Source organism: Salmo salar, chromosome ssa04 (genome assembly GCF_905237065.1).
Source record: "Salmo salar chromosome ssa04, Ssal_v3.1, whole genome shotgun sequence".
In the NCBI taxonomy this organism is placed as follows: Eukaryota; Metazoa; Chordata; class Actinopteri; order Salmoniformes; family Salmonidae; genus Salmo; species Salmo salar.
Genome location: NC_059445.1, coordinates 81,254,962 through 81,281,923, shown reverse-complemented (window position 1 = coordinate 81,281,923; position 26,962 = coordinate 81,254,962). Strand labels below are relative to the sequence as shown.

Below are 26,962 nucleotides of genomic sequence, written 5' to 3'. Positions count from 1 at the left end.
AATGTAACCACTCAAATTCATAGACGGAGATATGAATGCAAGGACTAACCATACATGATATCAAAACCACAGTTTTAACCATGTTAAAGATATATAGTGTTAGTTTACATTTACTTGGTTATTAACAAACATTGGAGTAAAACAAGCTTATATGTTGGGTTCTGATGGGGTACGACAGCTGAACTAATCTCACGAGGCATTTATTAGTTATACTTTTCAAGAATCAATGGGTATATATAGATACATACACAAAGTCAGAAGTGTACATACACTTTAGCCAAATACATTTAAACTCAGTTCACAATTCCTGACATTTAATCTTAGTAAAAATTCCCTGTCTTAGGTCAGTTAGGATCTCCACTTTATTTTAAGAATGTGAAATGTCAGAATAATAGTAGAGAGAATGATTTATTTCAGCTTTTATTTCTTTCATCACATTGCCGGTGGGTCAGAAGTTTGCATACACTCAATTAGTATTTGGTAGCATTGCCATTAAATTGTTTAACTTGGGTCAAACGTTTCAGGTAGCCTTCCACAAGCTTCCCCACAATAAGTCGGGTGACTTTTGGCCTATTCCTTCTGACAGAGCTGGTGTAACTGAGTCAGGTTTGTAGGCCTTCTTACTCGCACACGCTTTTTCAGTTCTGCCCACAATTTTACTATAGGAATGAGGTCAGGGCTTTGTGATGGCCACATGTCTTGAGATGTTGCTTCAATATATCCACATAATTTTCTGTCCTCATGATGCCATCTATTTTGTGAAGTGTACCAGTCCATCCTGCAGCAAAGCACCCCCACAACATGATGCTGCCACCCCCGTGCTTCACGGTTGGGATGGTGTTCTTCAGCTTACAAGCATCCCCCCTATTCCTCCAAACATAACGATGGTCATTATGGTCAAACAGTTCTATTTTTGTTTCATCAGACCAGAGGACATTCCTCCAAAAAGTACCATCTTTGTCGCCACGTGCGGTTGAAAACCGTAGTCTGGCTTTTTTATGGCGGTTTTAGAGCAGTGGCTTTTTCCTTGCTGAGCAGCCTTTCAGGTTATGTCGATATAGGACTAGTTTCCAGCGGATATAGATACGTTTGTACCTGTTTCCTCCAGCATCTTCATAAGGTCCTTTGCTGTTGTTCTGGGATTGATTTGCATTTTTGCACCAAAGTACGTTAATCTCTAGGAAACAGAATGCATCTCCTTCCTGAGTGGTATGACGGCTGCGTGTTCCCATGGTGTTTATACTTGCGTACTATTGTTTGTACAGATGAACGTGGTACCTTCAGGCGTTTGGAAATTGCTCCCAAGGATGAAGCAGACTTGTGGAGGTCTACAATTTTTTTTCTGAGGTCTTGGCTGATTTCTTTTGATTTTCCCATGATGTCAAGCAAAGAGGCACTGAGTTTGAAGGTAGGCCTTGAAATACATCCATAGGTACACCTCCAATTCACTCAAATGATGTCAATTAGCCTATCAGAAGCTTCTAAAGCCATGACATCATTTTCTGGAATTTTCCAAGCTGTTTAAAGGCACAGTCAACTTAGTGTATGTAAACTTCTGACCAAGTGGAATTGTGATACAGTGAAATGTAAGTGAAGTAATCTGTCTGTAAACAATTGTTGGAAAAATTACTTGGGTCATGTGCAAAGTAGATGTCCTAACAGACCTGCCAAAACTACAGTTTGTTAACAAGAAATTTGTGGAGTGGTTTAAAAACAAGTTTTAAATGACTCCAACCTAAGTGTATGTAAACTTCAACTGTACACACACACACACACACACACACACACACACACACACACACACACACACACACACACACACACACACACACACACACACACACACACACACACACACACACACACACACACACACACACACCACAACATATATATATATTAATTTAAAAGTTCAAAAATGGATGTAACAACTGCAGATTGCCCCTTTAAAGAATGCAGTCATCCAATAAAATACTACTTTTCCGTTCAGTTCATCTGCTGCTTCTAGAGGACGTGTGTGCGCGCTCAGAGGACCGGAGCCCTAGGACCATGCCTCAGGACTACCTGGCCTGATGACTCCTTGCTGTCCCCAGTCCACCTGGTCGTGCTACTGCTCCAGTTTCAACTGTTCTGCCTGCGGCTATGGAACCCTGACCGGTTTATTAAACATGCTACCTTGTCCCAGACCTGCTGTTTTCGACTCTCTCTCTACCGCATCTGCTGTCTCTAACTCTGAATGATCGGCTAAGAGAAGCCAACTGACATTTACTCCTGAGGTGCTGACCTGTTGCACCCTCTACAACCACTGTGATTATTATTATTTGACCCTGCTGGTCATCTATGAATGTTTGAACTAGAGGTCGACCGATTATGATTTTTCAACGCCGATACCGATTATTGGAGGGCCAAAATGCCGATACCCCATAGGGATATCCAAAGTCAAACCAATTTTACCATGGGCATTAACAATCAGGTTGCATACAGCTGTGCTCTGAATTGATGATTACATGTGTGCTGCCACACACAGATAATTAATAAGCCAAGGAAAATGGGAGTATCATTAATTAGACTGAAATAGAAAAGGCAAACATTTTGCAAACTAAAGCTCTACAATTTCATGTCTGATCCTTGCCACTAGGACTGCAGTCTTAGAAACCCTGAAAATGCCCATCACTCCAAAACACAATGGAAAAACCCCACTGGCCAACTGCTAGAACTGTGGAGAGAGAATGACTTTCATTTATTTCAGATACAACTTCATTTATACAGGTCAGTCTCACTGAGAGCAAATCTCTTTTGCAAGAGCGACTTGTACAGAATGGCAGCAGTAAGTCAGGGTCCGTTTCCCCTGGTGTTTCCTATCATTCCAAAACTTCAAATGGGAAAAACACTGCCCCACGGTGAGGACTGAGGAGGGAGAGTGGCTCTTTGTTAGAGGTCTTCACGGATCCACCTCTACACTAATACCCAAGAGCCAATCGGAGCGGGTCCAGATCCAGAATTCTAAATTAAGTCACAAGTCTGGGTCAGATCTGATTGTCACGGGTCTTGGGTTTGTGTAATTTTAACGGACTTATCCGGAAGGGCCGTACAGACGGGCCCGTACAGAGTGAGAAAAATATTATTTATGCTGCTGCGCTTGCTTTTCATGAGAGTGGAGCATAGCTTGTTGTTGTTGGCCAATCACACAGTACCAGTCAAAAGTTTGGACACACCTACTCATTCCAGGATTTTTCTTTATTTTTACAATTTTCTACATTGTAGAATAATAGTGAAGACGTCAAAACTATGAAATAACACATATGAAATTATGTAGTAACCAAAAAAAAGTGTTAAACAAGTAGAAACCCTTTGTCTTGATGACAGCTTTGCACACTCTTGGCATTCTCTCAACCAGCTTCATGAGGTAGTCACCTGGAATGCATTTCATTTAACAGGTGTGCCTTGTTAAAAGTTAAATGGTGGAATTTATTTCCTTCTTAATGCGTTTGAGCCAATCAGTTGTGTTGTGACAAGGTAGGGGTGGTATACCAAATCCATATTATGGCAAGAACAGCTCAAATAAGCAAAGAGAAATGACAGTCCATCATTAATTTAAGGAACATTTCAAAAACTTTGAAAGTTTCTTCATGTTCAGTTGCAAAAAACATCAAGCGCTATGATGAAACTGGCTCTCATGAGGACCGCCACAAGAAAGGAAGAACCAGAGTTACCTCTGCTGCAGAGGATAAGTTAGTTACCAGCCTCAGAAATTGCATCCCAAATAAATGCTTCACAGAGTTCAAGTAACAGACACATATCAACTGTTCAGAGACTGCGTGAATCAAACCTTTATGGACGAATTGCTGCAAAGAAACCACTACCAAAAGACACCGTGACGGCCCCTCCCTGCTCTGTCTACTGGGTTTTGCTGTGCCTACTTCCTGCAGGAGATTGGTGGGCGGAGCTGGGAGGGTCGTCAGTGCTGATGGGGCACACCTGTGAAAGCTCAGCTGCTTGGGTCAAGACTTGTTTGGGCCAAGAAACGAGCAATGGACATTACACAGGTAGAAATCTGTCCTTTGGTCTGAGGAGTCCAAATTTGAGATTTTTGGTTTCAACTGCCGTGTCTTTGTGAATGGAAAATCTATGCATGTGTGATTCCCACCGTGAAGCATGGAGGAGGTGGTGTGATGGTGTGGTGATGCTTTGTTGGTGATTTAACTAGAATTCAAGGCACAGCATTCTGCAACAATACACCATCCCATCTAGTTTGTGCTTATTGGGACTATAATTTGTTTTCAACAGAACAATGACCCAAAACACACCTCCAAGCTATGTAAGGGCTTTTTGACGAAGAAGGAGAGTTGAGGTGCTGCATCAGATGACCTGGCCTCCACAATCATCCGACCTCAACCCAATTGAGATAGTTTGGGATGAGTTGGACCGCAGAGTGAAGGAAAAGCAGCCAACAAGTGGTCAGCAAACGTGGGAACTCCTTCATTCCAAGGGAAGCTGGTTGAGAGAAAGCCAAGAGTGTGCAAAGCTGTCATCGTGGCAAAGGGGGGGTACTTCGAAGAATCTAAAATATATTTAGATTTGTTTAACACTTCCATGTGTTATTTCATAGTTTTGATGACTAATATTCTACAATGTAGAAAATGATCAGCTTAATAAAGTAACAGTACAGTAACTTAAAATTATTTTTGTGACGCTTTCCTCATTCGGCAAAGCTCGAGTTGTCCCCAGGTCCGTTCGGAACAGGTCTCTATATTTAAAAGAATATGCATATCGGGTCCGGGTGGGAAAGCCCAAGGTCCATTTCAAAACAGAGGAGCTCTACTCTGTGTTCCCTTGGTGTTTCCCTGTATCTCCCAGCTGCACTAAGAAAATATAGCCTGGGCCCAGAGAGTAAATATTTACCAGAGAGAGCAGAGTAGGGTTGAGTCCCAAATGGATCCCTATATAGTGCACTACTTTTGATCAGAGCCAATAGGGTCAAAACAAAAGTAGTGCACTATATAGGGAATAGGGAGCCATTTGGGATCCAAACCCAGCATCCAGGCAGCCATGTTCCCAGGCAGGCAGGGAGGGACCAGGGATAGCTGTTAGCTCAGCTCAGGGAGATATGTTCTGATCTACTCTCACAGGAGAGGAGGGAACTCCCTCTCTCACTCCATGCTGCTGATGATGACAGTTGGTACACTATGTCAACAGCATGTCAACACTTCTTACAAAAACAAGTAGTGATGAAGTCAATCTCTCCTCTACTTTCAGCCATGAGCGATTTCCAAATCAAATTTTATTTCTACACCTGTTGTATTTGCGCCAAATACAACAGGTGTAGACCTTACTGTGAAATGCTTACTTACAAGCCCTTAACCAACAATGCATTTTAAATAAACTATAAGTAAAAAATAAAATAAAAAACAAAATAACAATAACGAGGCTATAAACAGGTGGTACCAAGTCAATGTGTGGGGGTACAGGTTAGTCGAGGTACATGCACATTGTGTGGTCTTGTTATTAATGTTAGCTCTCTGTGTATATTTAAGGTCCAGCCATGCTGCCCTGTTCTGATCCAATTGTAATTTTCCAAGGTCCCTCTTTGTGGCACCTGACCACACGACTGAACAGTAGTCCAGGTGCGACAAAACAAGGGCATGTTGGACCTGCCTTGTTGATAGTGTTGCTAAAAAGGCAGAGGGGCGCTTTATTATGGACAGACTTCTCCCCATCTTAGCTACTGTTGTATCAACATGTTGTTTCAACCATGACAGTTTACAATCCAGGGTTACTCCAAGCAGTTTAGTCTCCTAAACTTGCTCAATAACCACATTATTCATTACAAGATTTAGTTGAGGTTTAGTGAATGATTTGTGCCAAATACTATGCTTATAGTTTTTGAAATATTTAGGACTAACTTATTCCTTGGCACCCATTCTGAAACTAACTGCAGCTCTTTGTTAAGTGTTGCAGTGATTTCACTCGCTGTAGTAGCTGATGTGTATAGTGTTGAGTCATCCTCAAACATAGACACACTGGCTTTACTCAAGGCCAGTGGTAGGAAAAGATTGAAGAAAGGGGCCTGGACGGCTGCCCTGGGGAATTCCTGATTCTACCTGGATTATGTTGGATAGGCTTCCATTAAAGAACACCCTCTGTGTTATGTTAGACAGCTAACTCTTTATCCACAATATAGCAAGGAGTGTAAAGCCATAACACATACGTTTTTCCATCAGCAGTCTATGATCGATAATGTCAAAAGCCGCACCGAAGTCTAACAAAACAGCTCCCAATCTTGTCATCATCAATTTCTCTCAGCCAATCAGTCATTTGTGTAAGTGCCATGCTTGTTGAATGCCCTTCCCTAAAAGCATGCTGAAAGTCTTGTCAATGTTTACAGTAAAATACTTTTTTCCAAAAGTTTGGCTGATTGGTCGGCTATTTGAGCCAGTAAAGGGGGCTTTACTATTCTTGGGTGGCGGAATGACTTTGCTTCCCTAAAGGCCTGGGGGCAGACACTTTCTATCAGGCTTAGATTGAAGATATGGCAAATAGGAGTGGTAATATCATCTGCTATTATCCTCAGTAATTTTCCATCCAAGTAAATTTCCATCCAAGTAGTCAGTCCCCGGTGGCTTGTCATTGTTGATTGACAAAAAAAATTCACCTCTTCCACACTCACTTTATGGAAATCAAAATTACAATGCTTGTCTTTCATAATTTGATCAGTTACATTTGTATGTGCAGTGGCAGCGTTTGCTTCTGGCATGTCATGCCCAAGTTTTCTAATCTTGCCAATGACTTCTGGCCAGCATGTTCAGTTGAGATGTTCAAAAAGGTTAAATGAGAAACACAGTTTGGCCCTTCTCAGAGTTGAAAGGTCAGGTGTGAGTGTAAGAGTGTGTGTGTTAGGTAGGGTGTCAGCCAGATCCTGCTCCAGAGGCTAAATGGAAGCCAAGACCAACATTGATCCTGGCATTTCCTCTATGGTGGAGCACACACACACACACACACACAGAGAGACACACACACACAGACAGTGTGGAGGGGAACGTGATGGGCTGGAGGATTCCACAAGAGTGGCAATATGGGTGTCAGAGTGTGTGGCATTAGTTTCTATACGTAAAGGTGTCTCTAAGGGTATTCAGCAGCAGCTTCCTGCCTGCCGGCTGTCTGTGCATGACTCTCTCAGGGTGAGCGAGAGGGCCATGTACAACTGTTGTCTACAGCTCAGAGTGGTGCTGCCAGCCTGCCCTGGCTAGCTATCAAAAGGCTGGCTGAGGACGGGAAACATTACAACACCACAGGGATTTTCCATTACAACTAACCCCACCTGTTCTCCGTCCAAAACCTGTCAGTGTGTGTGTGTGTGTGTGTGTGTGCGTGTGCGTGTGTATACATATACACATGTGTGTCTAGGTGTGTGTGACTGGAGGCTTTCCAAGGAAACTCCCAGTATGAAGGAAGTGTTAATCCTGTATGACGATATGAAGGTATAGTACAATGCTTTGGGTTCTCTATGGACTGGAACTAAATATACTGGACCGACACAACAACAAAAACGGACACAACATCCACTACAACGACATGTAGCCTAGAGGTTAGATATGTCTGCAACCGAAGGGTTGTTGGCTCGAATCCAAAGACCGATAGAAAAAAAAAGTGTGGGTATCCTAGGTGCCATCTCCTGCTTTTGTGCCCTTGAGAAAGACACTTAACCCTTCACCTTCTTATTGATGTACGTGCACAGCAGTCAGTCACACTAATATTACAGTCCACAGGAAACCATTCCCAGACATTCCCAGGTTACCTTGCAGACAGACATCTGGTTAGTGGTGAGGGTGCCGGTCTTGTCGGAACAGATGACGGAGGTGCAGCCCAGGGTCTCCACCGAGGGCAGGCTGCGGACGATGGCGTTCTTCTTGGCCATGCGGCGGGTCCCCAGCGCCAGGCAAGTGGTGATCACAGCAGGTAGACCTGAGGACGACAGTTGTAGTAAAGAGAGGCTTGATTGGATCGGGTGGAGAGACATGAACAGCATAAGATAATTCATTATATTGTTTATATGGAATTTGGAGTGAGTGAGAGAGAGTGGCAGAGGGATGGATAAAACTGCTCCCACATACCCTCAGGGATGGCAGCCACGGCCAGGGCCACAGCGATCTTGAAGTAGTAGATGGCCCCCCGCATCCAGGACCCCCCGTGAACCGGGTCACTAAAATGGCCGATGTTAATGATCCAGACGGCCACGCAGATCAGGGAGATGACCTTGGAGTGTTCAAAGTTCAAAACTTTTTTGTTCGTTTTTTTGGGTAAAAAAAATGTGACTTTTGTTTTGGGCTTGCAGTCATATGGCTCATACACAGCACAGAAAACACAGACCAAAAACAGAAAACAGACAGAAAAAAAATCTAACACAAAACAGTGTAGATATGATAGCACAAAGCATAAATACATTTCAATTATCATCATCCTAAAACCCACCTTGGAGAGCTGCTCCCCGAACTCGTCCAGTTTCTGCTGCAGGGGGGTCTTCTCCTGCTCCGTGGCTGCCATCTGGTTCCTGATCTTACCGATCTCCGTGGATACACCGGTGGAGACCACGATGCCGATGGCTCGCCCCGCAGCGATGTTGGTGCCCTGAGGAGGAGGAGCAAGAGTATGAGGGAGAAGTCAGTGCAGGGTTAATATTGAAATCAAACCATGCATTCTGCATCCATATAGGACCAGCAATTGCTACTTTCAACTAACTCTTGTTCGGGTTTGACATTTAAAGAGTAGGTCTACAGACGTCACCAAGATTATATCTGCTGACCACATCTTAAAGGCACAGTGCAGTCAGAAATGTGATTTTCCTGTGTTTTATATACATTTATACACTGAGGTTGGAATAATACTGTGAAATTGAGAAAATGATAATAATGCCCTTTTAGTGTAAGAGCTTCACACACCCCCCTTCCCCCTCCTGAGGAATGCAGCAGGCTGAGACCAGAACAGAGCCATATGTGTATCTGTGTGAGAGTGAGAAGTGCAAGCAGAGCTGGCGCCAAACAGGAAGTATAGTTCTTACAGAAAACATCATGTTCTTCTTGTCTTGATTGACAGCTCTGGGGTCAGGGACGGGGTCGGTGTGTTTGATCACTGACACAGACTCGCCTGTAGAGATGGATTAGTACACACTTACATAAGATCCTACAAGCCATTAACACTAGGAGGATGTTGGTCTTCATAGCAGATTTTGAAAAGGCGTTTGATAAAGTACGATTAGAATTTATATATAAATGCCTGGATTACTTTAATTTTGGTGAATCTCTTATACAATGGGTTAAAGTTATGTACAGCAACCCCAGATGTAAAATAGTAAATAATGGTTACTTCTCAGAAAGTATTGAGCTTTTAAGCTGAGTAAAACAAGGTTGTCCGCTGTCTCCATATCTATTTATTATGGCCATTGAAATGCTAGCTATTAAAATTAGATCCAACAAGAATATCAAGGGGTTAGAAATCCAGGGGATAAAAACAGTGTCAATGTATGCCGATGACGCAAATTTTCTCAAGTCCGCAATCTGGATCCCTGCGGAGTATCATTGAAGATACTGATCACTTTTCTAGCCTCTCTGGATTAAAACCGAATTATGACAAGTGAACCATATAAAAATGGGTGGATGGTGAAGTAGACATACTGTGTATTCACATCTCAAAAAATATAAATCAACTTACCACAATTTCAATAGAAAGTTAGCAAAAATAGACAAGATTCTACAACCATGGAGGTAAATGCTTGTCTATTTATGGAAGAAAAAATCACATTGATTAACTCTTTGGTTTACTTACTAATGGCATTGCCTCCAAATGACTCGTTTTTTAAATCATGAGCAAAAAAATAAATGTTCATTTTATTTGGAATGCTAAGCCAGACAAAAATTAAAATGTGCCTATTTATATAATGAATGAGTTTGGGGGGCTAAAATGATTAAATATTAAAGCTTTAAACCACTCACTAAAAGCTTCACTCATAAATAATTTATACTTGAACCCAAAATAGTTCTCTAGTAGATTATTAAGATTATTAAGAATGGCTCATCCTTCGTTCAAAAACTGCCTTTATACAGATTAACTTCTCCTTTCCGAGTAATTGAAAATGACATTTTATTTAAAGTATTGCCCTTTCTTAAACAAGCCATACAAAGCTTGTTAAAATTTCAGTTTTATTCTCCAGAAAAGACAGAACAAATATTATGGTTAACTTCTTGGTGACAGGGGGCAGTATTCGGAAATTCAGATGAATAATGTGCCCAGATTAAACTGGCTGCTACTCGGGCCCAGAAGGAAGGATATGCATATTATTAGTAGATTTGGATAGAAAACACTCTGAAGTTTCTAAAACCGTTTGAATGATGTCTGTGAGTATAACAGAACTCATATGGCAGGCAGAAATCTGAGAAACAATCCAACCAGGAAGTGGTTTGTAGTTTTTCAAGTGATTGCCTTTCCAAACTACAGTATCTGTGGGGTCTTTTTGCACTTCCTAAGGCTTCCACTGGATGCCAACAGTCTTTAGAACCTTGTTTCATGCTTCTACTGTTACTGGGGAGAGAATAAGAGCGGTCTCAAGCCTGAGACCAACGAGTTGAACAATGTGCTTTCGCCATAAAGCTATTTTGAAATCTGACACAGCGGTTGCATTAAGGAGAAGTGTATCTATAACTCTTTCAATAACTGTTGTAAATTTTATCAACGTTTATGATGAGTATTTTTGTAAATTGATGTGCTCATTCACCAGTAGTTTTGGAGGCAATACATTTTCTGAACATCACGCGCCAATGTAAAATGGGGGTTTTGGATATAAATATGAACTTTATCGGACAAAACATACATGTATTGTGTAACATTGAGTCCTGGGAGTGTCATCTGATGAAGATCATCAAAGGTTAGTGATTAATTTTAGCTGTATTTCTGGTTTTTGTGACGCCTCTCCTTGCTTGGAAAATGGCTGTGTGGTTTTTCTTGTTTAGGCGCTGTCCTAACATAACCTAATGTTATGCTTTCGCCGTAAAGCCTTTTTGAAATCGGACAATGTCCCACATGTCCCAGAGAGGTTAAACTGAAATTATACTGATTAATAAAAAAATGTTTATGGAAAAAATGTTTAATTGTATTAGATTTACAGTTGAAGTCGGAAGTTTACATACACTTAGGTTGGAGTCATTAAAACTCGTTTTCAACCACTCCACAAATTTCTTGTGAACAAACTATAGTTTTGGCAAGTCGGTTAGGACATCTACTTTGTGCATGACAAGTAATTTTTCCAAACAATTGTTTACAGACAGATTATTTCACTTATAATTCACTGTATCACAATTCCAGTGGGTCAGAAGTTTACATACACTAAGTTGACTGTGCCTTTAAACGGCTTGGAAAATTCCAGAAAATGATGTCATGGCTTTAGAAGCTTCTGATAGGCTAATTGACATAATTTGAGTGAATTGGAGGTGTACCTGTGGATGTATTTCAAGGCCTACCTTCAAACTCAGTGCCTCTTTGCTTGACATCATGGGAAAATCAAAAGAAATCAGCTAAGACCTCAGAAAAAAAATTGTAGACCTCCACAAGTCTGGTTCATCTTTGGGAGCAATTTCCAAATGCCTGAAGGTACCACGTTCATCTGTACAAACAATAGTACGCAAGTATAAACACCATGGGAACACGCAGCCATCATACCGCTCAGGAAGAAGACGCGTTCTGTCTCCGAGAGATGAACGTACTTTGGTGTGAAAAGTGCAAATCAATCCCAGAACAACAGCAAAGCACCTTGTGAAGATGCTGGAGGAAACAGGAACAAAAGTATCTATATTCACAGTAAAACGAGTCCTATATTGACATAACCTGAAAGGCTGCTCAGCAAGGAAGAAGCCACTGCTCCAAAACCGGCATAAAAAAGCCAGACTACGGTTTGCAACTGCACATGGGGACAAAGATCGTGTTTTTTGGAGAAATGTCCTCTGGTCTGATGAAACAAAAATAGAACTGTTTGGCCATAATGACAATCTTTATTTTTGGAGGAAAAAGGGTGAGGCTTGCAAGCCAAAGAACACCATCCCAACCGTGAAGCATGTGGGTGGCAGCATCATGTTGTGGGGGGTGCTTTGCTGCAGGAGGGACTGGTGCACTTCACAAAATAGATGGCATCATGAGGACAGAAAATTATGTGGATATATTACGAAGCAACATCTCAAGACATCAGTCAGGAAGTTAAAGCTTGGTCGCAAATGGGTCTTCCAAATGGACAATGACCCCAAGCATGCTTCCAAAGTTGTGGCAAAATGGCTTAAGGACAACAAAGTCAAGGTATTGTAGTGGCCATCAAAGCCCTGACCTCAATCCTATAGAAAATTAGTGGGCAGAACTGAAAAAGCATGTGCGAGCAAGGAGGCCTACAATCCTGACTCAGTTCCACCAGCTCTGTCAGGAGGAATGGGACAAAATTTACCCAACTTATTGTGGGAAGCTTGTGGAAGGCTACCCGAAACGTTTGACCCAAGTTAAACAATTTAAAAGGCAATGCTACCAAATACTAATTGAGTGTATGTAAACTTCTGACCCACTGGGAATGTCATGAAAGAAATAAAAGCTGAAATAAATAATTCTCTCCTATTATTCTGACATTTCAAATTCTTAAAACAAAGTGATGATCCTAACTGACCTAAGACAAGGAATTTTTACTAGGATTAAATGTCAGGAATTGTGAAAAACTGAGTTTAAATGTATTTGGCTAAGGTTTATGTAAACTTATGACTTCAACTGTATTAATGATGTTATGAATAGAAACGGAGGAGTTGTCAAATGCAGCTTTCAAAAATATATGGGAATATTTGCTCAATCCAAATTTACAACCAAGTGATTGCAGCACAACCACAACAACAGAGGAGGCAAGTGGAAATGAGAGAAGGTAGGGAACTTGTTTGCAGATAGAAATTGGCTGAAAGGAACTGGCATAAACAGAAAAATATACCAGTTTCATCTGAAGACAAATGTTGACAGCTACGCCATACAGGTTGCAAGATTTGCGATGTACCAATTTCATGGAATATGTTTTGCGATGTACCAATTGGTACAAAAAAAAACTACACTTGATTCGACACAGTTTTCAAATTTAAATTATATAAAATTATTGCCACCAACAGAATGCGAGATCGATAGATCGATATATATATATCTCTCTATGGCATAGAACAATCTCAGCTCTGCTGTGATCAATAGATCATTTATTCTGGGATTGCCCCTATGTAGCTGGTTTCTGGTCACAGGTTCAGGAATGGTAAAAAAAACCAATTAGAACACACTTAAAATGAACCTTACAAATAGCAGTGTCGGGCGATTTGGAAAGCCATAGCCAATAAATAATCCTAGTAGGAATCGGTTTTCATCTATCTCACAATCTGTGGATAATATACGAGTAGAAAGGTAACAAAAAAATGTTGTAAAACATCACAGCACAATTGAAAAATATATGGCACATGGAAACCAAACGAGGGTGGGATGGGCTGAGAGTGGCTGAGGGTTTGGATTAAAGAGTTTATGTTTGGTAATGTATTATGGTTGTGACTGCTTTATATAAAAGTACCATGTATGCATGTATGTATGTATGTATGTATGTATGTATGTAGCAAAAAAGCTGTAAAAATCGAAGATATTTGTCCTCCGAAGAGGTGGTGGAGGAGTAAAAAAAAGGATGTTGTAGGTACGAGCATGTTGTAGGTAACACTAAGAGGCTGTTGTAGGTAACAGTACGAGCATGTTGTAGGTAACACCAAGAGGCTGTTGTACGTATGTGCACGTCGTAGGTAACAGTATGAGCACGTCATAGGTACGAGCATGTTGTAGGTAACATTAAGAGGAACAGAGGTTTAATCTCAGCCAGCCAGCCAACCAACCCAGCCAAGTCAACCAGCTAACCAGTCAGTATGTAGCGTTGCAGCCTACCTGTAAGAATAGACTGGTCCACTCTCAGGGTGGTAGACTTAATGGAGGTGATCCTGATGTCAGCAGGGACCTTGTCACCAACTAGACAAAACAAAAACAGGCTGGGGTTAGAAGAGCAGACAGTTATTTTATAACTGTCATTTGATGAAAGTATTGGGTTAACATTCTACAGAGGGAGAAAGAAGAAGAGAGAGGGAGGAAGAGACAATGTCTACTGTTTGCTGATGATCTGGTGCTTCTGTCACCAACCAAGGAGGGCCTACAGCAGCACCAAGATCTTCTGCACAGATTCTGCCAGACCTGGGCACTGACAGTAAATAGCAGTAAGACAAAAATAATGGTGTTTCAACAACAAAAAAGGTCCAGTCGCCAGGACCGCAAATACAAATTCCATCTAGACACTGTTTCCCTAGAACAGTGGTTCCCAAACATTCTATAGTCCCGTACCCCTTCAAACATGCCAGCAGCATACCACCTTGCATCCCACTGGTGGCTTGCTTCTGAAGCTAAGCAGGGTTGGTCCTGGTCAGTCCCTGGATGGGAGACCAGATGCTGCTGGAAGTGGTGTTGGAGAGCTGGTAGGAGGCACTCTTTCCTCTGGTCTAAAAAAAAATATCCCAGGGCAGTGATATTGCCCTGTGTAGGGTACTGCCTTTCAGATGGGATGTTAAATGGGTGTCCTGACTGTGGTCACTAAAGATCCCATGGCACTTATTGTAAGAGTAGGGGTGTCCTGGCTAAATTCCCAATATGGCTACCTAATCATCCCCAGCTTACAATTGGCTCATTCATCCCCCTGTAACTATTGGTTGGACCAAGGTGCAGAGACAAGAAATCAGCGGTCTATACTTCCTGTTTCCGGTCACAACTTGTTTACGTGCTGCTGTGCGTTTTGTTGCCGATCTTACTTTGCTACCTGACTACTTCACGGTTTTTACTTTTTCATTACCGTATATTTTTAGTTTTTCCCTCAACTTTTTTCATTCAACTTTTTCACCCCGGAGGTTTTATCTGGACGTGGTTCGTCAGGACCTCCACCAGCCGAAGCTAAGTAACATTAACATGATGCCTTCTAATTGCAGTCGTTGTACATATAATATACAGGAGAACGATCGCCTTACGGCGAGGATAGCTGTGCTGCAAGCCCAGCTTCAGACGCAATCGTTAGGCAAGGGCAATTTCAGTGTAGGAAAGGATGAAACAGCGTCTGTGGCACCAGTAAGTACAGATAATAACGTTAGTATAAACCCCCTCGCACGGTCCCTGCAGCCGGACAACTTTCTCATGACTTCTGGAGGGAAACGCTGTAGGAATGCTCAACCGGTGTCGCTTATTCAGCCGACAGAATCTTTCAACCGGTTCTCCCCATTAAGCGAGTCGGAGTCGGAGGCCGAAACTTCTCTGGTCTCTGCTCCTTGTGGGGTCTGAGACGCCGAAGCCACTTACCATTAGCTCTGACAAATTGAAAACCCTAGTCATTGGCGTCTCCATTACCCGCAGTATTAGACTAAAAACGAATCATCCAGCGATCATACACTGTTTACCAGGGGGCAGGGCTACCGACGTTAAGGCTAATCTGAAGATGGTGCTGGCTAAAGCTAAAACTGGCGAGTGTAGAGAGTATAGAGATATTGTTATCCACGTCGGCACCAACGATGTTCGGATGAAACAGTCAGAGGTCACCAAGCTCAACATAGCTTCAGCGTGTAAATCAGCTAGAAAGATGTGTTGGCATCGATTGTCTCTGGACCCCTCCCAGTTAGGGGGAGTGATGAGCTCTACAGCAGAGTCTCACAACTCAATCGCTGGTTGAAAACTGTTTTCTGCCCCTCCCAAAAGATAGAATTTGTAGATAATTGGCCCTCTTTCTGGGACTCACCCACAAACAGGACCAAGCCTGGCCTGCTGAGGAGTGACGGACTCCATCCTAGCTGGAGGGGTGCTCTCATCTTATCTACGAACATAGACAGGGCTCTAACTCCCCTAGCTCCACAATGAAATAGGGTGCAGGCCAGGCAGCAGGCTGTTAGCCAGCCTGCCAGCTTAGTGGAGTCTGCCACTAGCACAGTCAGTGTAGTCAGCTCAGCTATCCCCATTGAGACCGTGTCTGTGCCTCGATCTAGGTTGGGCAAAATTAAAGATGGCGGTGTTTGCTTTAGCAATCTCACTAGTATAAAGACCTCCTCCATCCCTGCCATTATTGAAAGAGATTGTGATACCTCACATCTCAAAATAGGGCTACTTAATGTTAGATCCCTCACTTCAAAGGCAGTTATAGTCAATGAACTAATCACTGATCATAATCTTGATGTGATTGGCCTGACTGAAACATGGCTTAAGCCTGATGAATTTACTGTGTTAAATGAGGCCTCACCCCCTGGTTACACTAGTGACCATATCCCCCGCGCATCCCGCAAAGGCGGAGGTGTTGCTAACATTTATGATAGCAAATTTAAATTTACCCCAAAAAAAACCATCAACGACGTTTTCGTCTTTTGAGCTTCTAGTCATGAAATCTATGCAGCCTACTCACTCACTTTTTATAGCTACTGTTTACAGGCCTCCTGGGCCATATGCAGCGTTCCTCACTGAGTTCCCTGAATTCCTATCGGACCTTGTAGTCATCGCAGATAATATTCTAATTTTTGGTGACTTTAATATTCACATGGAAAAGTCCAAAGACCCACTCCAAAAGGCTTTCGGAGCCATCATCGACTCAGTGGGTTTTGTCCAACATGTCTCTGGACCTACTCACTGCCACAGTCATACTCTGGACCTAGTTTTGTCCCATGGAATAAATGTTGTGGATCTTAATGTTGTTTTTCCTCATAACCCTGGACTATCGGACCACCATTTTATTACGTTCGCAATCGCAACAAATAATCTGCTCAGACCCCAACCAAGAAGCATTAAAAGTCGTGCTATAAATTCTCAGACAACCCAAAGATTCCTTGATGCCCTTCCAGACTACCTCTGCCTACCCAAGTACGTCAGAGGACAAAAATCAGTTAACCACCTAACCGAGGAACTCAATTTAACCTTGCGCAATACCCTAGATGCAGTTGCACCCCTAAAAACATTTGTCATAAGAAACTAGCTCCCTGGTATACAGAAAATACACGAGCTCTGAAGCAAGCTTCCAGAAAATTGGAACGGAAATGGCGCCACACCAAACGAAGTCTTCCAACTAGCTTGGAAAGGACAGTACTGTGCAGTATCGAAGAGCCCTCACTGCTGCTCGATCATCCTATTTTTCCAACTTAATTGAGGAAAATAAGAACAATCCAAAATGTATTTTTGATACTGTCGCAAAGTCAGCTAAAAAGCAGCATTTCCCAAGAGAGGATGGCTCTCACTTCAGCAGTGATGAATTCATGAACTTCTTTGAGGAAAAGATCATGATCATTAGAAAGCAAATTACGGACTCCTCTTTAAATCTGCGTATTCCTCCAAAGCTCCGTTGTCCTGAGTCTGCACAACCCTGCCAGGACCTTAGGATCAAGGGATCTCTTGACACAATGATGAAAATAATCATGGCCTCTAAACCTTCAAGCTGCATACTGGACCCTATTCCAACTAAACTACTGAAAGAGCTGCTTTCTGTACTTGGCCCTCCTATGTTGAACATAATAAACGGCTCTCTATCCACCGGATGTTTACCAAACTCACAAAAAGTGGCAGTAATAAAGCCTCTCTTGAAAAAGCCGAGTCTTGACCCAGAAATTATAAAAAAACGAATCGGCCTATATCGAATCTTCCATTCCTCTCAAAATATTTAGAAAGAGCTGTTGCGCAGCAACTCACTGCCTTCCTGAAGACAAACAATGTACACAAAACGCTTCAGTCTGGTTTTAGACCCCATCATACTACTGAGACTGCACTTGTGAAGGTGGACCTTTTAATGACGTCAGACCGAGGTTCTGCATCTGTCCTCGTGTTCCTAGATCTTAGTGCTGCTTTTGATACCATCGATCACCACATTCTTTTGGAGAGATTGGAAACCCAAATTGGTCTACATGGACAAGTTCTGGCCTGGTTTAGGTCTTATCTGTCGGAAAGATATCAGTTTGTCTCTGTGAATGGTTTGTCCTCTGACAAATCAACTGTAAATTTCGGTGTTCCTCAAGGTTCCATTTTAGGACCACTATTGTTTTCACTATATATTTTACCTCTTGGGGATGTCATTCGAAAACATAATGTTAAATTTCACTGCTATGCGGATGACACACAGCTGTACATTTCAATGAAACATGGTGAAGCCCCAAAATTGCCCTCGCTAGAAGCCTGTGTCTCAGACATAAGGAAGTGGATGGCTGCAAACTTTCTACTCTTAAACTCGGACAAAACAGAGATGCTTGTTCTAGGTCCCAAGAAACAAAGAGATCTTCTGTTGAATCTGACAATTAATCTGGATGGTTGTACAGTCGTCTAAAATGAAACTGTGAAGGTCCTCGGCGTTACTCTGAACCCTGATCTCTCTTTTGAAGAACATATCAAGACTGTTTCAAGGACAGCTTTTTTCCATCTACGTAACATTGCAAAAATCAGAAACTTTCTGTCCAAAAATGACGCAGAAAAATGTATCCATGCCTTTGTTACTTCTGGGTTGGACTACTGCAATGCTCTACTTTCCGGCTACCCGGATAAAGCACTAAATAAACTTCAGTTAGTGCTAAATACGGCTGCTAGAATCCTGACTAGAACCAAAAAATTTGACCATATTACTCCAGTGCTAGCCTCCCTACACTGGCTTCCTGTTAAGGCAAGGGCTGATTTCAAGGTTTTACTGCTAACCTACAAAGCATTACATGGGCTTGCTCCTACCCATCTTTCCGATTTGGTCCTGCCGTACATACCTACACGTACGCTACGGTCACAAGACGCGGGCCTCCTAATTGTTCCTAGAATTTCTAAGCAAACAGCTGGAGGCAGGGCTTTCTCCTATAGAGCTCAATTTTTATGGAATAGTCTGCCTATCCATGTGAGAGATGCAGACTCAGTCTCAACCTTTAAGTCTTTACTGAAGACACATCTCTTCAGTAGGTCCTATGATTAAGTGTAGTCTGGCCCAGGGGTGTGAAGGTGAACGGAAAGGCTGGAGCAACGAACCACCCTTGCTGACTCTGCCTGGCCGGTTTCCCCTCTTTCCACTGGGATTCTCTGCCTCTACCCCTATTACGGGGGCTGAGTCACTGGCTTACTGGTGTTCTTCCATGCCGTCCCTGGGAGGGGTGCGTCACTTGAGTGGGTTGAGTCACTGACGTGGTCTTCCTGTCTGGGTTGGTGCCCCCCCTTGGGCTGTGCCGTGGCGGAGATACTTGTGGGCTATACTCGGCCTTGGTATGTTGGTGGTTGGAGATATCCCTCCAGTGGTGTGGAGGCTGTGCTTTGGCAAAGTGGGTGGGGTTATATCCTACCTGTTTGGCCCTGTCCGGGGGTTTCATCGGATGGGGCCACAGTGTCTCCTGACCCCTCCTGTCTCAGCCTCCAGTATTTATGCTGCAGTAGTTTATGTGTTGGGGGGCTAGGGTCAGTCTGTCACATCTGGAGTATTTCTCTTGTCTTTTCCGGTGTCCTGTGTGAATTTAAATATGCTCTCTCTAATTCTCTCTTTCTCTTTCTTTCTTTCTCTCTCGCTCGGAGGACCTGAGCCCTAGGACCATGCCTCAGGACTACCTGGCTTGATGACTCCTTGCTGTCCCCAGTTCACCTGGCCGTGCTGCTGCTCCAGTTCCAACTGTTCTGCCTGCAGCTATGGAACCCTGACCTGTTCACCGGACGTGCTACCTGTCCCAGACCTGCTGGAACCCTGACCTATTCACCGGACGTGCTACCTGTCCCAGACCTGCTGTTTTCAACTCTCTAGAGACAGCAGGAGCGGTAGAGATACTCTCAAAGATCGGCTATGAAAAAGCCAACTGACACTTACTCTTGTGTTGCTGACTTGTTGCACCCTCGACAACTACTATGATAATTATTATTTGACAATGCTGGTCATTTATGAACATTTGTACATCTAGGCCATGTGATGTTATAATCTCCACCCGGCACAGCCAGAAGAGGACTGGCCACCCCTCATAGCCTGGTTCCTCTCTAGGTTTCTTCCTAGGTTTTGGCCTTTCTAGGGAGTTTTTCCTAGCCACCGTGCTTCTACACCTGCATTGCTTGCCGTTTGGGGTTTTAGGCTGGGTTTCTGTACAGCACTTTGAGATATCAGCTGATGTAAGAAGGGCTATATAAATACATTTGATTTGATTTATTCCCTAGGTCATTGCTGTAAATGAGAATGTGTGCTCAGCCAACTTAATTGGCTAAATAAAATTCAACCTCCAGCTGCATATTGTCTCTAGCACAAGGGTCATTGCACTCAAATGTTTTATTTGCCATCATTGTAAGCCTGCCACACACACACAAAGAATGAGTGTGAGTTTGTCACTTCCCACAAGCCGGGTTGTGACAAAGAGCTCTTATAGGACCAGGGTACAAATAATCAATCATTTTGCTCTTTAATTAGCCATCTGACATATAAAACCTTATTTCTTCATCGATAACTCACAAATCAAAATCACCAGAGGTTAATGAGAAGGGTGTGGTGGAAGGATCCACATAACTCTGCAACGTTGGGTTGTATTGGAGAGAGTCTCAGTCTTAAATCATTTTTCACACACAGTCTGTGCCTGTATTTAGTTTTCATGCTAGTAAGGGCCGAGAATCCACTCTCACATAGGTACGTGGTTGCAAAGGGCATCAGTGTCTTAACAGAGCAAATTGCCAAGGCAGGATACTCTGAGCGCAGCCCAATCCAGAGATCTGGCAGTGGCTTCTGATTAAATTCAATTTTCACAGAACCGCTTGTTGCGATTTCTATGAGGCTCTCTTGTTCAGATATCGGTAAGTGGACTGGAGGTAGGGCATGAAAGGGATTACAAATCCAATTGTTTGTGTGGTCCGTTTCTGGACATTACCTGCGTAATTGCGCACCCAGCTCACTCAGGTGCTTCGCTATATCACATTTGACATTGTCCGTAAGCTTGAGTTCATTTGCACACAAAAAAATCATACAATGATGGAAAGACCTGTGTGTTGTCCTTGTTAAAGCAGACAGAAGAGCTCCAACTTCTTAATCATGGCCGCATATTGAATATAGTTGCGGAGAGTCCCTGTAATCCTAGATTCAGATCATTCAGGTGAGAAAAAGCAATCAATCACTCAGATAGGCCAGTCGTGTGAGAAACTCGTCATCATGCAAGCGGGTCAGACAACTGAAAATGATGGTCAGTAAAGAAAACTTTAAGCTCGTCTCTCAATAAATAAATAAATAAAGATTGTCAAAGGTTAGTGCATCATTTTAGCTGGTTTTCTGCTTTTGGTGACGCCTGTCCTTGCATTGAAAATGGCTGTGTGTAATTTTTTGTCTATGTACTCTCCTAACATAATCTAACTTTATGCTTTCGCCGTAAAGCCTCTTTGAAATCGGACAATGTGGTTGGATTAAGGAGATGTTTATCTTTTAAATGGTGTAAAATAGTTGATTGTTTGAGAAATTGAAATTATTAGATTTTTGCTGTTTTGAATTTCGCGCCATGCCATCTTGTCAAGCAATCCCGTTACCGGGATGAGAACGGGAAGGGTCCCATAGAGGTTAACAAAGTTACCCATTTTCACTGTCGTGTCCAAAACGTCTTTCAAGCTGGCATTCCCTTGGCAGCAAGAGCCTCTCCGGTGGCTGCTGCAATGTACCCAAGCGGCGTCGGGAGCAATTGCTTGCATGCGCATTACCACTCCACTATGTCTCCCGGTCATGGCTTTTGCGCCATCAGTACAGATACCAACACATCCTGAACACCAAATCCATTTGATGTCACATTTTTTTATTTTACCTTTGTTTAACAAGGCAAGTCAGTCAAGAACAAATTCCTATTTACAATGGATGGCCTACCCCAGCCAAACCCGGATGACGCTGGTCCAAATTGTGCACCGTCATATGGGACTCCAAATCACAGCTGGATGTGATTCAGCCTGGAATTGAAACAGGGACTGTAATGTCACCTCTTGCACTGAGATGCAGTGCCTTAGACCAGTAGTTCTCAATTTTGGTCCTGGGGACACAAAGGGGTGCACATTTTTGTTTTTGCCATAGCACTATACACCTGATTCAAATCAAAGCTTTTTGATGAGTTGATCATTTGAAATCAGCTGTGTAGTGCTAGGGCAAAAACAAAAAATGTGCGCCCCTTTGGGTCCCCAGGACCAGGATTGAGAACCAGTGCCTTAGACCGTTGCGCCACTAGCCGCCCAGTACTTTAAAAATATCCTCTCCTGTTGTCCTGGATTACAGTGGTTTACAGAAGAGGATGTCTTCCTTAAATTGACCCCCATAAAACATAAATATGTCTGTTAACTAGGCAAGTCAGTTAAGAACAAATTCTGCCTTGTTCAGGGGCAGAACGGCAGATTTTTACCTTGTCAGCTCGGGGATTCGATCGGGCAACCTTTCGGTTACTGGCCCAACGCTCTAACTACTAGGCTACCTGCCGCCCCATATACCAGGAGCTATGCCAGGCCCGCCACGTCTGTTGACTCATCCATCTGTAACGCATAGAATTCACTGGCTTGTATACAAAGCAGTAATTGTTTCAAAACATCTTTTGCCATGTCACTGATGCGTTGTGAAACAGTGTTGTTTGATGAAGGCATTGTCTGTATAGTTTTTGTTGCCTTTTCTCCCAGCATTGTCCCAGCCATATCCGCGGCAGCAGGAAGAATTAAGTCCTCACCTATAGTATGGGGCTTGCCTGTCCTAGCTACTCGATAGCTCACCATATAAGACGCTTCTAGCCCCTTCTTATTAATGGTATCTGTTGCTTTTATACATGTCTTACTACTCGAAAGTTGTCTTAATTCTCGCTCAAAAAACCCCCGTGAGGTATTTTTTAAATTGTCATGTTTCGTTTCTAAATGTCTGCACAAGGTCTCCCGCGAGAGAGTAAGAGTTAACGTGCTTGGATGTTAAGTATTTGACTAGGCTACCTGTATTTGACATTGTATTGTTATTTCACTGAACACTAGATGGTTTAATTGTATTTTTGGCAGTGTAACGAGGCTACTCAGGCGTGAAAAAAAAACATCACCCAAATGCATAGCCCCGTTGGAAAATCTAAATGGACTGTTTAAAAATTTGAGTCACATTTATATTTGGCGTACACCTGACGGCATTGGGAATAGCACAAAAACAACGATACATACCTCGGCCTAAACATCAGCGCAACAAGTAACTTCCACAAAGCTGTGAACGAGCTGAGAGACAAGGCAAGGAGAGCCTTCTATGCAGTCAAAAGGAACCTAAAATTCAACATACCCATTAGGATCTGGCTTAAGATACTTGAATCAGTTATAGAACCCATTGCCCTTTATGGTTGTGAGGTCTTGGGTCCGTACACCAACCAAGAATTCACAAAAATGGGACAAACACCAAACTGACTGCATGCAGAAGTCTGAAAAAATATCCTCAGTGTAAAATGTAAAACACCAAATAATGTATGCAGAGCAGAATTAGGCCGATACCCGCTAATTATCAAAATCCAGAAAAGAGCCATTAAATTCTACAACCACCTAAAAGGAAGTGATTCCCAAACCTTCTATAACAAAGCCATCACCTACAGAGAGATGAACCTGGAGAAGAGTCCCCTAAGCATGCTGGTCCTGGGGCTCTGTTCACAAAAACACACCCCACAGAACCCCAGGACAGCAACACAATTAGACCCAACCAAATCATGAGAAAACAAAAAGATTATTCTTTCCAATGTGTCAAGTAATTAACAAAAAAAACAGAGCAAACTAGAATGTTATTTGGCCCTAAACAGAGAGTACACAGTGGCAGAATACTTGACCACTGTGATTGACCCAAACTTAAGGAAAGCTTTGACTATGTACAGACTCCGTGAGCATAGCCTTGCTATTGAAAAAGGCTGCCGTAGGCAGACTATGTGCACACTGCCCACAAAATGAGGTGGAAACTGAGCTGCACTTCCTAATCTCCTGCCAAATATATGACCATATTAGAGACCCATATTTCCCTCAGAATACACAGATCCAAAGAATTCAAAAGCAAATCCAATTTTGATCAACTCCCATATCTACTGCGTGAAATACCACAGTGTGCCATCACAGCAGCCAGATTTGTGACCTGTTGCCACAAGGGCAATCAGTAAAGAACAAACCCAATGTAAATATGTTTATTTATTTTCCCTTTTGTACTTTAACTATTTGCACATCGTTACAACACTGTATATAGAAATGACATTTGAAATTTCTTTATTCTTTTGTAAATTCTGTGAGTGTAATGTTTACTGTAAATGTTTGTTTATTTCACTTTTGTTTATCATCTACTTCACTTGCTTTGGCAATGTTAACATATGTTTCCCATGCCAATAAAGTCCTTAAATTGAAATTGAGACGAGAGAATAGGTGAGTGAAGAGAGACAAGAGAAAAGGTGTGTGAGATTTTAAATGAGGATCTTTGCCCTCTGTAGTGACCTGTGAGGTTGTGAGTCCAGCGGGCCAGGAAGTGTAATCACAAAGGAAATGAGAAGATGGAAGCCTAGCTGTGAAAGTGCCGGCAACCACCCACGTTCCCCAGGTGACCACTCAATTGCAACCTATCGAATCGCAGCATTAAAAAAACAAAGCCTTTAGCAAAGTAACTTCAGCCAGCGAGCTTAGCCTTGCAAGTCAACAACATGCATCCAACCATATACCAAAAAATAAAAAAAATACCTTGATGCAACTCTGATCGAGTCACGATGCCATCCCTATAAAATTGATTCCACACTCGGCATCTGAGAAAGCACTCAGCTCCCTCATCACAGAGGGATGAACCCATAAACAAGCAGCTTGGATTAATACCTCTAATCTATTTCTCTCCTCTCTGGCTGTATATTAAAGTCATCTTTCATGACAGAGTTTAGGTGTCGTGGGCATGTGGCACTTAATGTCCTTTGAACCATGCTCATTGCTTCCACTGCACACATTTATCACAGCTTCACATTCAACAGTTTTGGGGCTCGTTGGTGGGTCACACCAGGACAGTGATGATGGAATTGCTTCATCCAGACAAAAACTTTTTTTTTTAAGTAAAAACTTCTAGAATATGAAGATATCCTTACAGTAAGAGGTTTACAAGTCAGAAGACAGGAAGCAGACATCCTCATAACTGAAAGCTATGTTGCAACTGATGTTGACGACCACACAACGAATATGCCATTCTGCAATGGTTTGAAGTTGTGTGGTTTACAGAGGTAAATACATACATCAACACAGTTCTGTACTATATGTTATCCAGATGGGTCCAACCCTGTCCTCAGACATCAGCCTACATAATTCAGATGGGTCCAACCCTGTCCTCAGACATCAGCCTACATAATTCAGATGGGTCCAACCCTGTCCTCAGATATCAGCCTACATAATTCAGATGGGTCCAACCCTGTCCTCAGACATCAGCCTAATCCACTACTATTCACTAAAACAAGGCTAGTAACAGAATGCACCAATTAGGCTTTTCAAGGTGATCCCTCATGAAAAGTCTCTGTCTTGTCCATTGCCTTATCTGGTGGTGCAGAATGATCATTATTACGCAAGGCAAACTGACAGTGATTAGCTATGTTCCATGATTTAGTGTTTGTGGGAGCGTTATTTGGCCTCCCCTCCAACTCTAATCAGGAAGTGAACCACTGACCAAACCTAAGGTATTGATTAAAAACCTTTCATCACATTCATCGGTAGGACTATGGCAAACCACTAGTTTGATGATTTCAGAAAACCTCCTGTGTTCCCCCCCCCCATCATGGCATTTTCCTGCATTGCCCTTGGAGTTCTCATTTTCCTACGTTATCACGAGTACTCAATCTCTCACATTATATCTGACAATCCACTTCTCTCTTCAACAACCAGAAAGAGCGAGGAAAGAAAAAGAGGTGTATGTGTGGGAACTGCAAAAAGAGGCTTTTGAAACTCCCACTCCCAGCATCCTCCTCACCTACTGTAGCCCTATCGCCTCCAACTCACCCATCGCTCTTCTCCAATCACCTCCCACAGACTGAGTCTCGCTCGCTCCTCTCCCATCTAAATGCTAATACTAGGAGCTTGGGATCAGTAAGTTCTATTTGACAGTGAATACTTATCTTAACATAATGCAGCCTACGCCATTACTGAGTGCAAACTGTCAACTGTTTGGAGGGAACCTTTGGAGAATCATCCAGTAGTGTGTGCTTAACTTAACGTTCACCCCTGGCTGGAACTTACTATCCATTAGACCAAACTCTAGTTGATGTGATGTTCTGATATTCACTCCTGGAACTTAGGATCAATCAGACCAAAACACTGGTTGATGTGATTTGTGATGGTCTGAGATTGCTGATTTAATTGAAACATGCTACAGCAATTAGCACACTGACAGAGCTTGTTGCGGTCTTAAGGTCATACTACTGATAGGTTCACAGTTCCAGTTCTCTTGATGATAGACAGCAGGCAAAATACACTACTGCATAGCTTCTTCAACTCTGATCTTATTACCACCTAAATCCATCTCTAGTTCCCTAACTAAAGGAGGTTAGGCATTGGTTATTCATTAGACTGGAACCCAAAAATCATGCGTAGTAGTGAACTGGCTACATGGCACCCATTCCTGTATGGGACGATCTTCACTCCCTTCTTTTTCCACGGGAGGTCTTCCCAGGTTTCAATTTATTCAGGCCCTCAAAGTCTGTATGTTTGTAGTTCCAACAACCCTGTCTGTCTCAAGTGTACAGAGCGTTTCTATCTGTAAAAAAAACAGGGAATGTTCCACACCCATAACTGTGGCGTAACGCTGGCACTGGGGACAATGTGAAACCAGCCAGACAGGCAGCAGAGAGGAGGGTGGAAACTTGTGTAAATCTACTGCATTGAAGGCACTGTAGTTGAGTATCCATTTCCATTCCTTTCAGATCGCTAGTTC

At 42.6% G+C, this 26,962-nt stretch overlaps 1 protein-coding gene across 1 annotated transcript in view; it reads right to left on the bottom strand.

Annotated features, from left to right (window-relative positions):
• LOC106603933 (sarcoplasmic/endoplasmic reticulum calcium ATPase 1) overlaps positions 1-26,962 on the bottom strand; it is a 102,474-nt gene that overhangs the window by 36,930 nt on the left and 38,582 nt on the right. The window contains exons 6-10 of the mRNA XM_014198187.2: positions 13,969-14,049; positions 9,056-9,141; positions 8,470-8,625; positions 8,112-8,253; positions 7,796-7,962 (exon numbers count right to left, since the gene is read on the bottom strand). Of these exons, the coding sequence (XP_014053662.1) occupies positions 7,796-7,962; positions 8,112-8,253; positions 8,470-8,625; positions 9,056-9,141; positions 13,969-14,049 (632 nt within the window). The remainder of the gene's footprint in view (positions 1-7,795; positions 7,963-8,111; positions 8,254-8,469; positions 8,626-9,055; positions 9,142-13,968; positions 14,050-26,962) is intronic.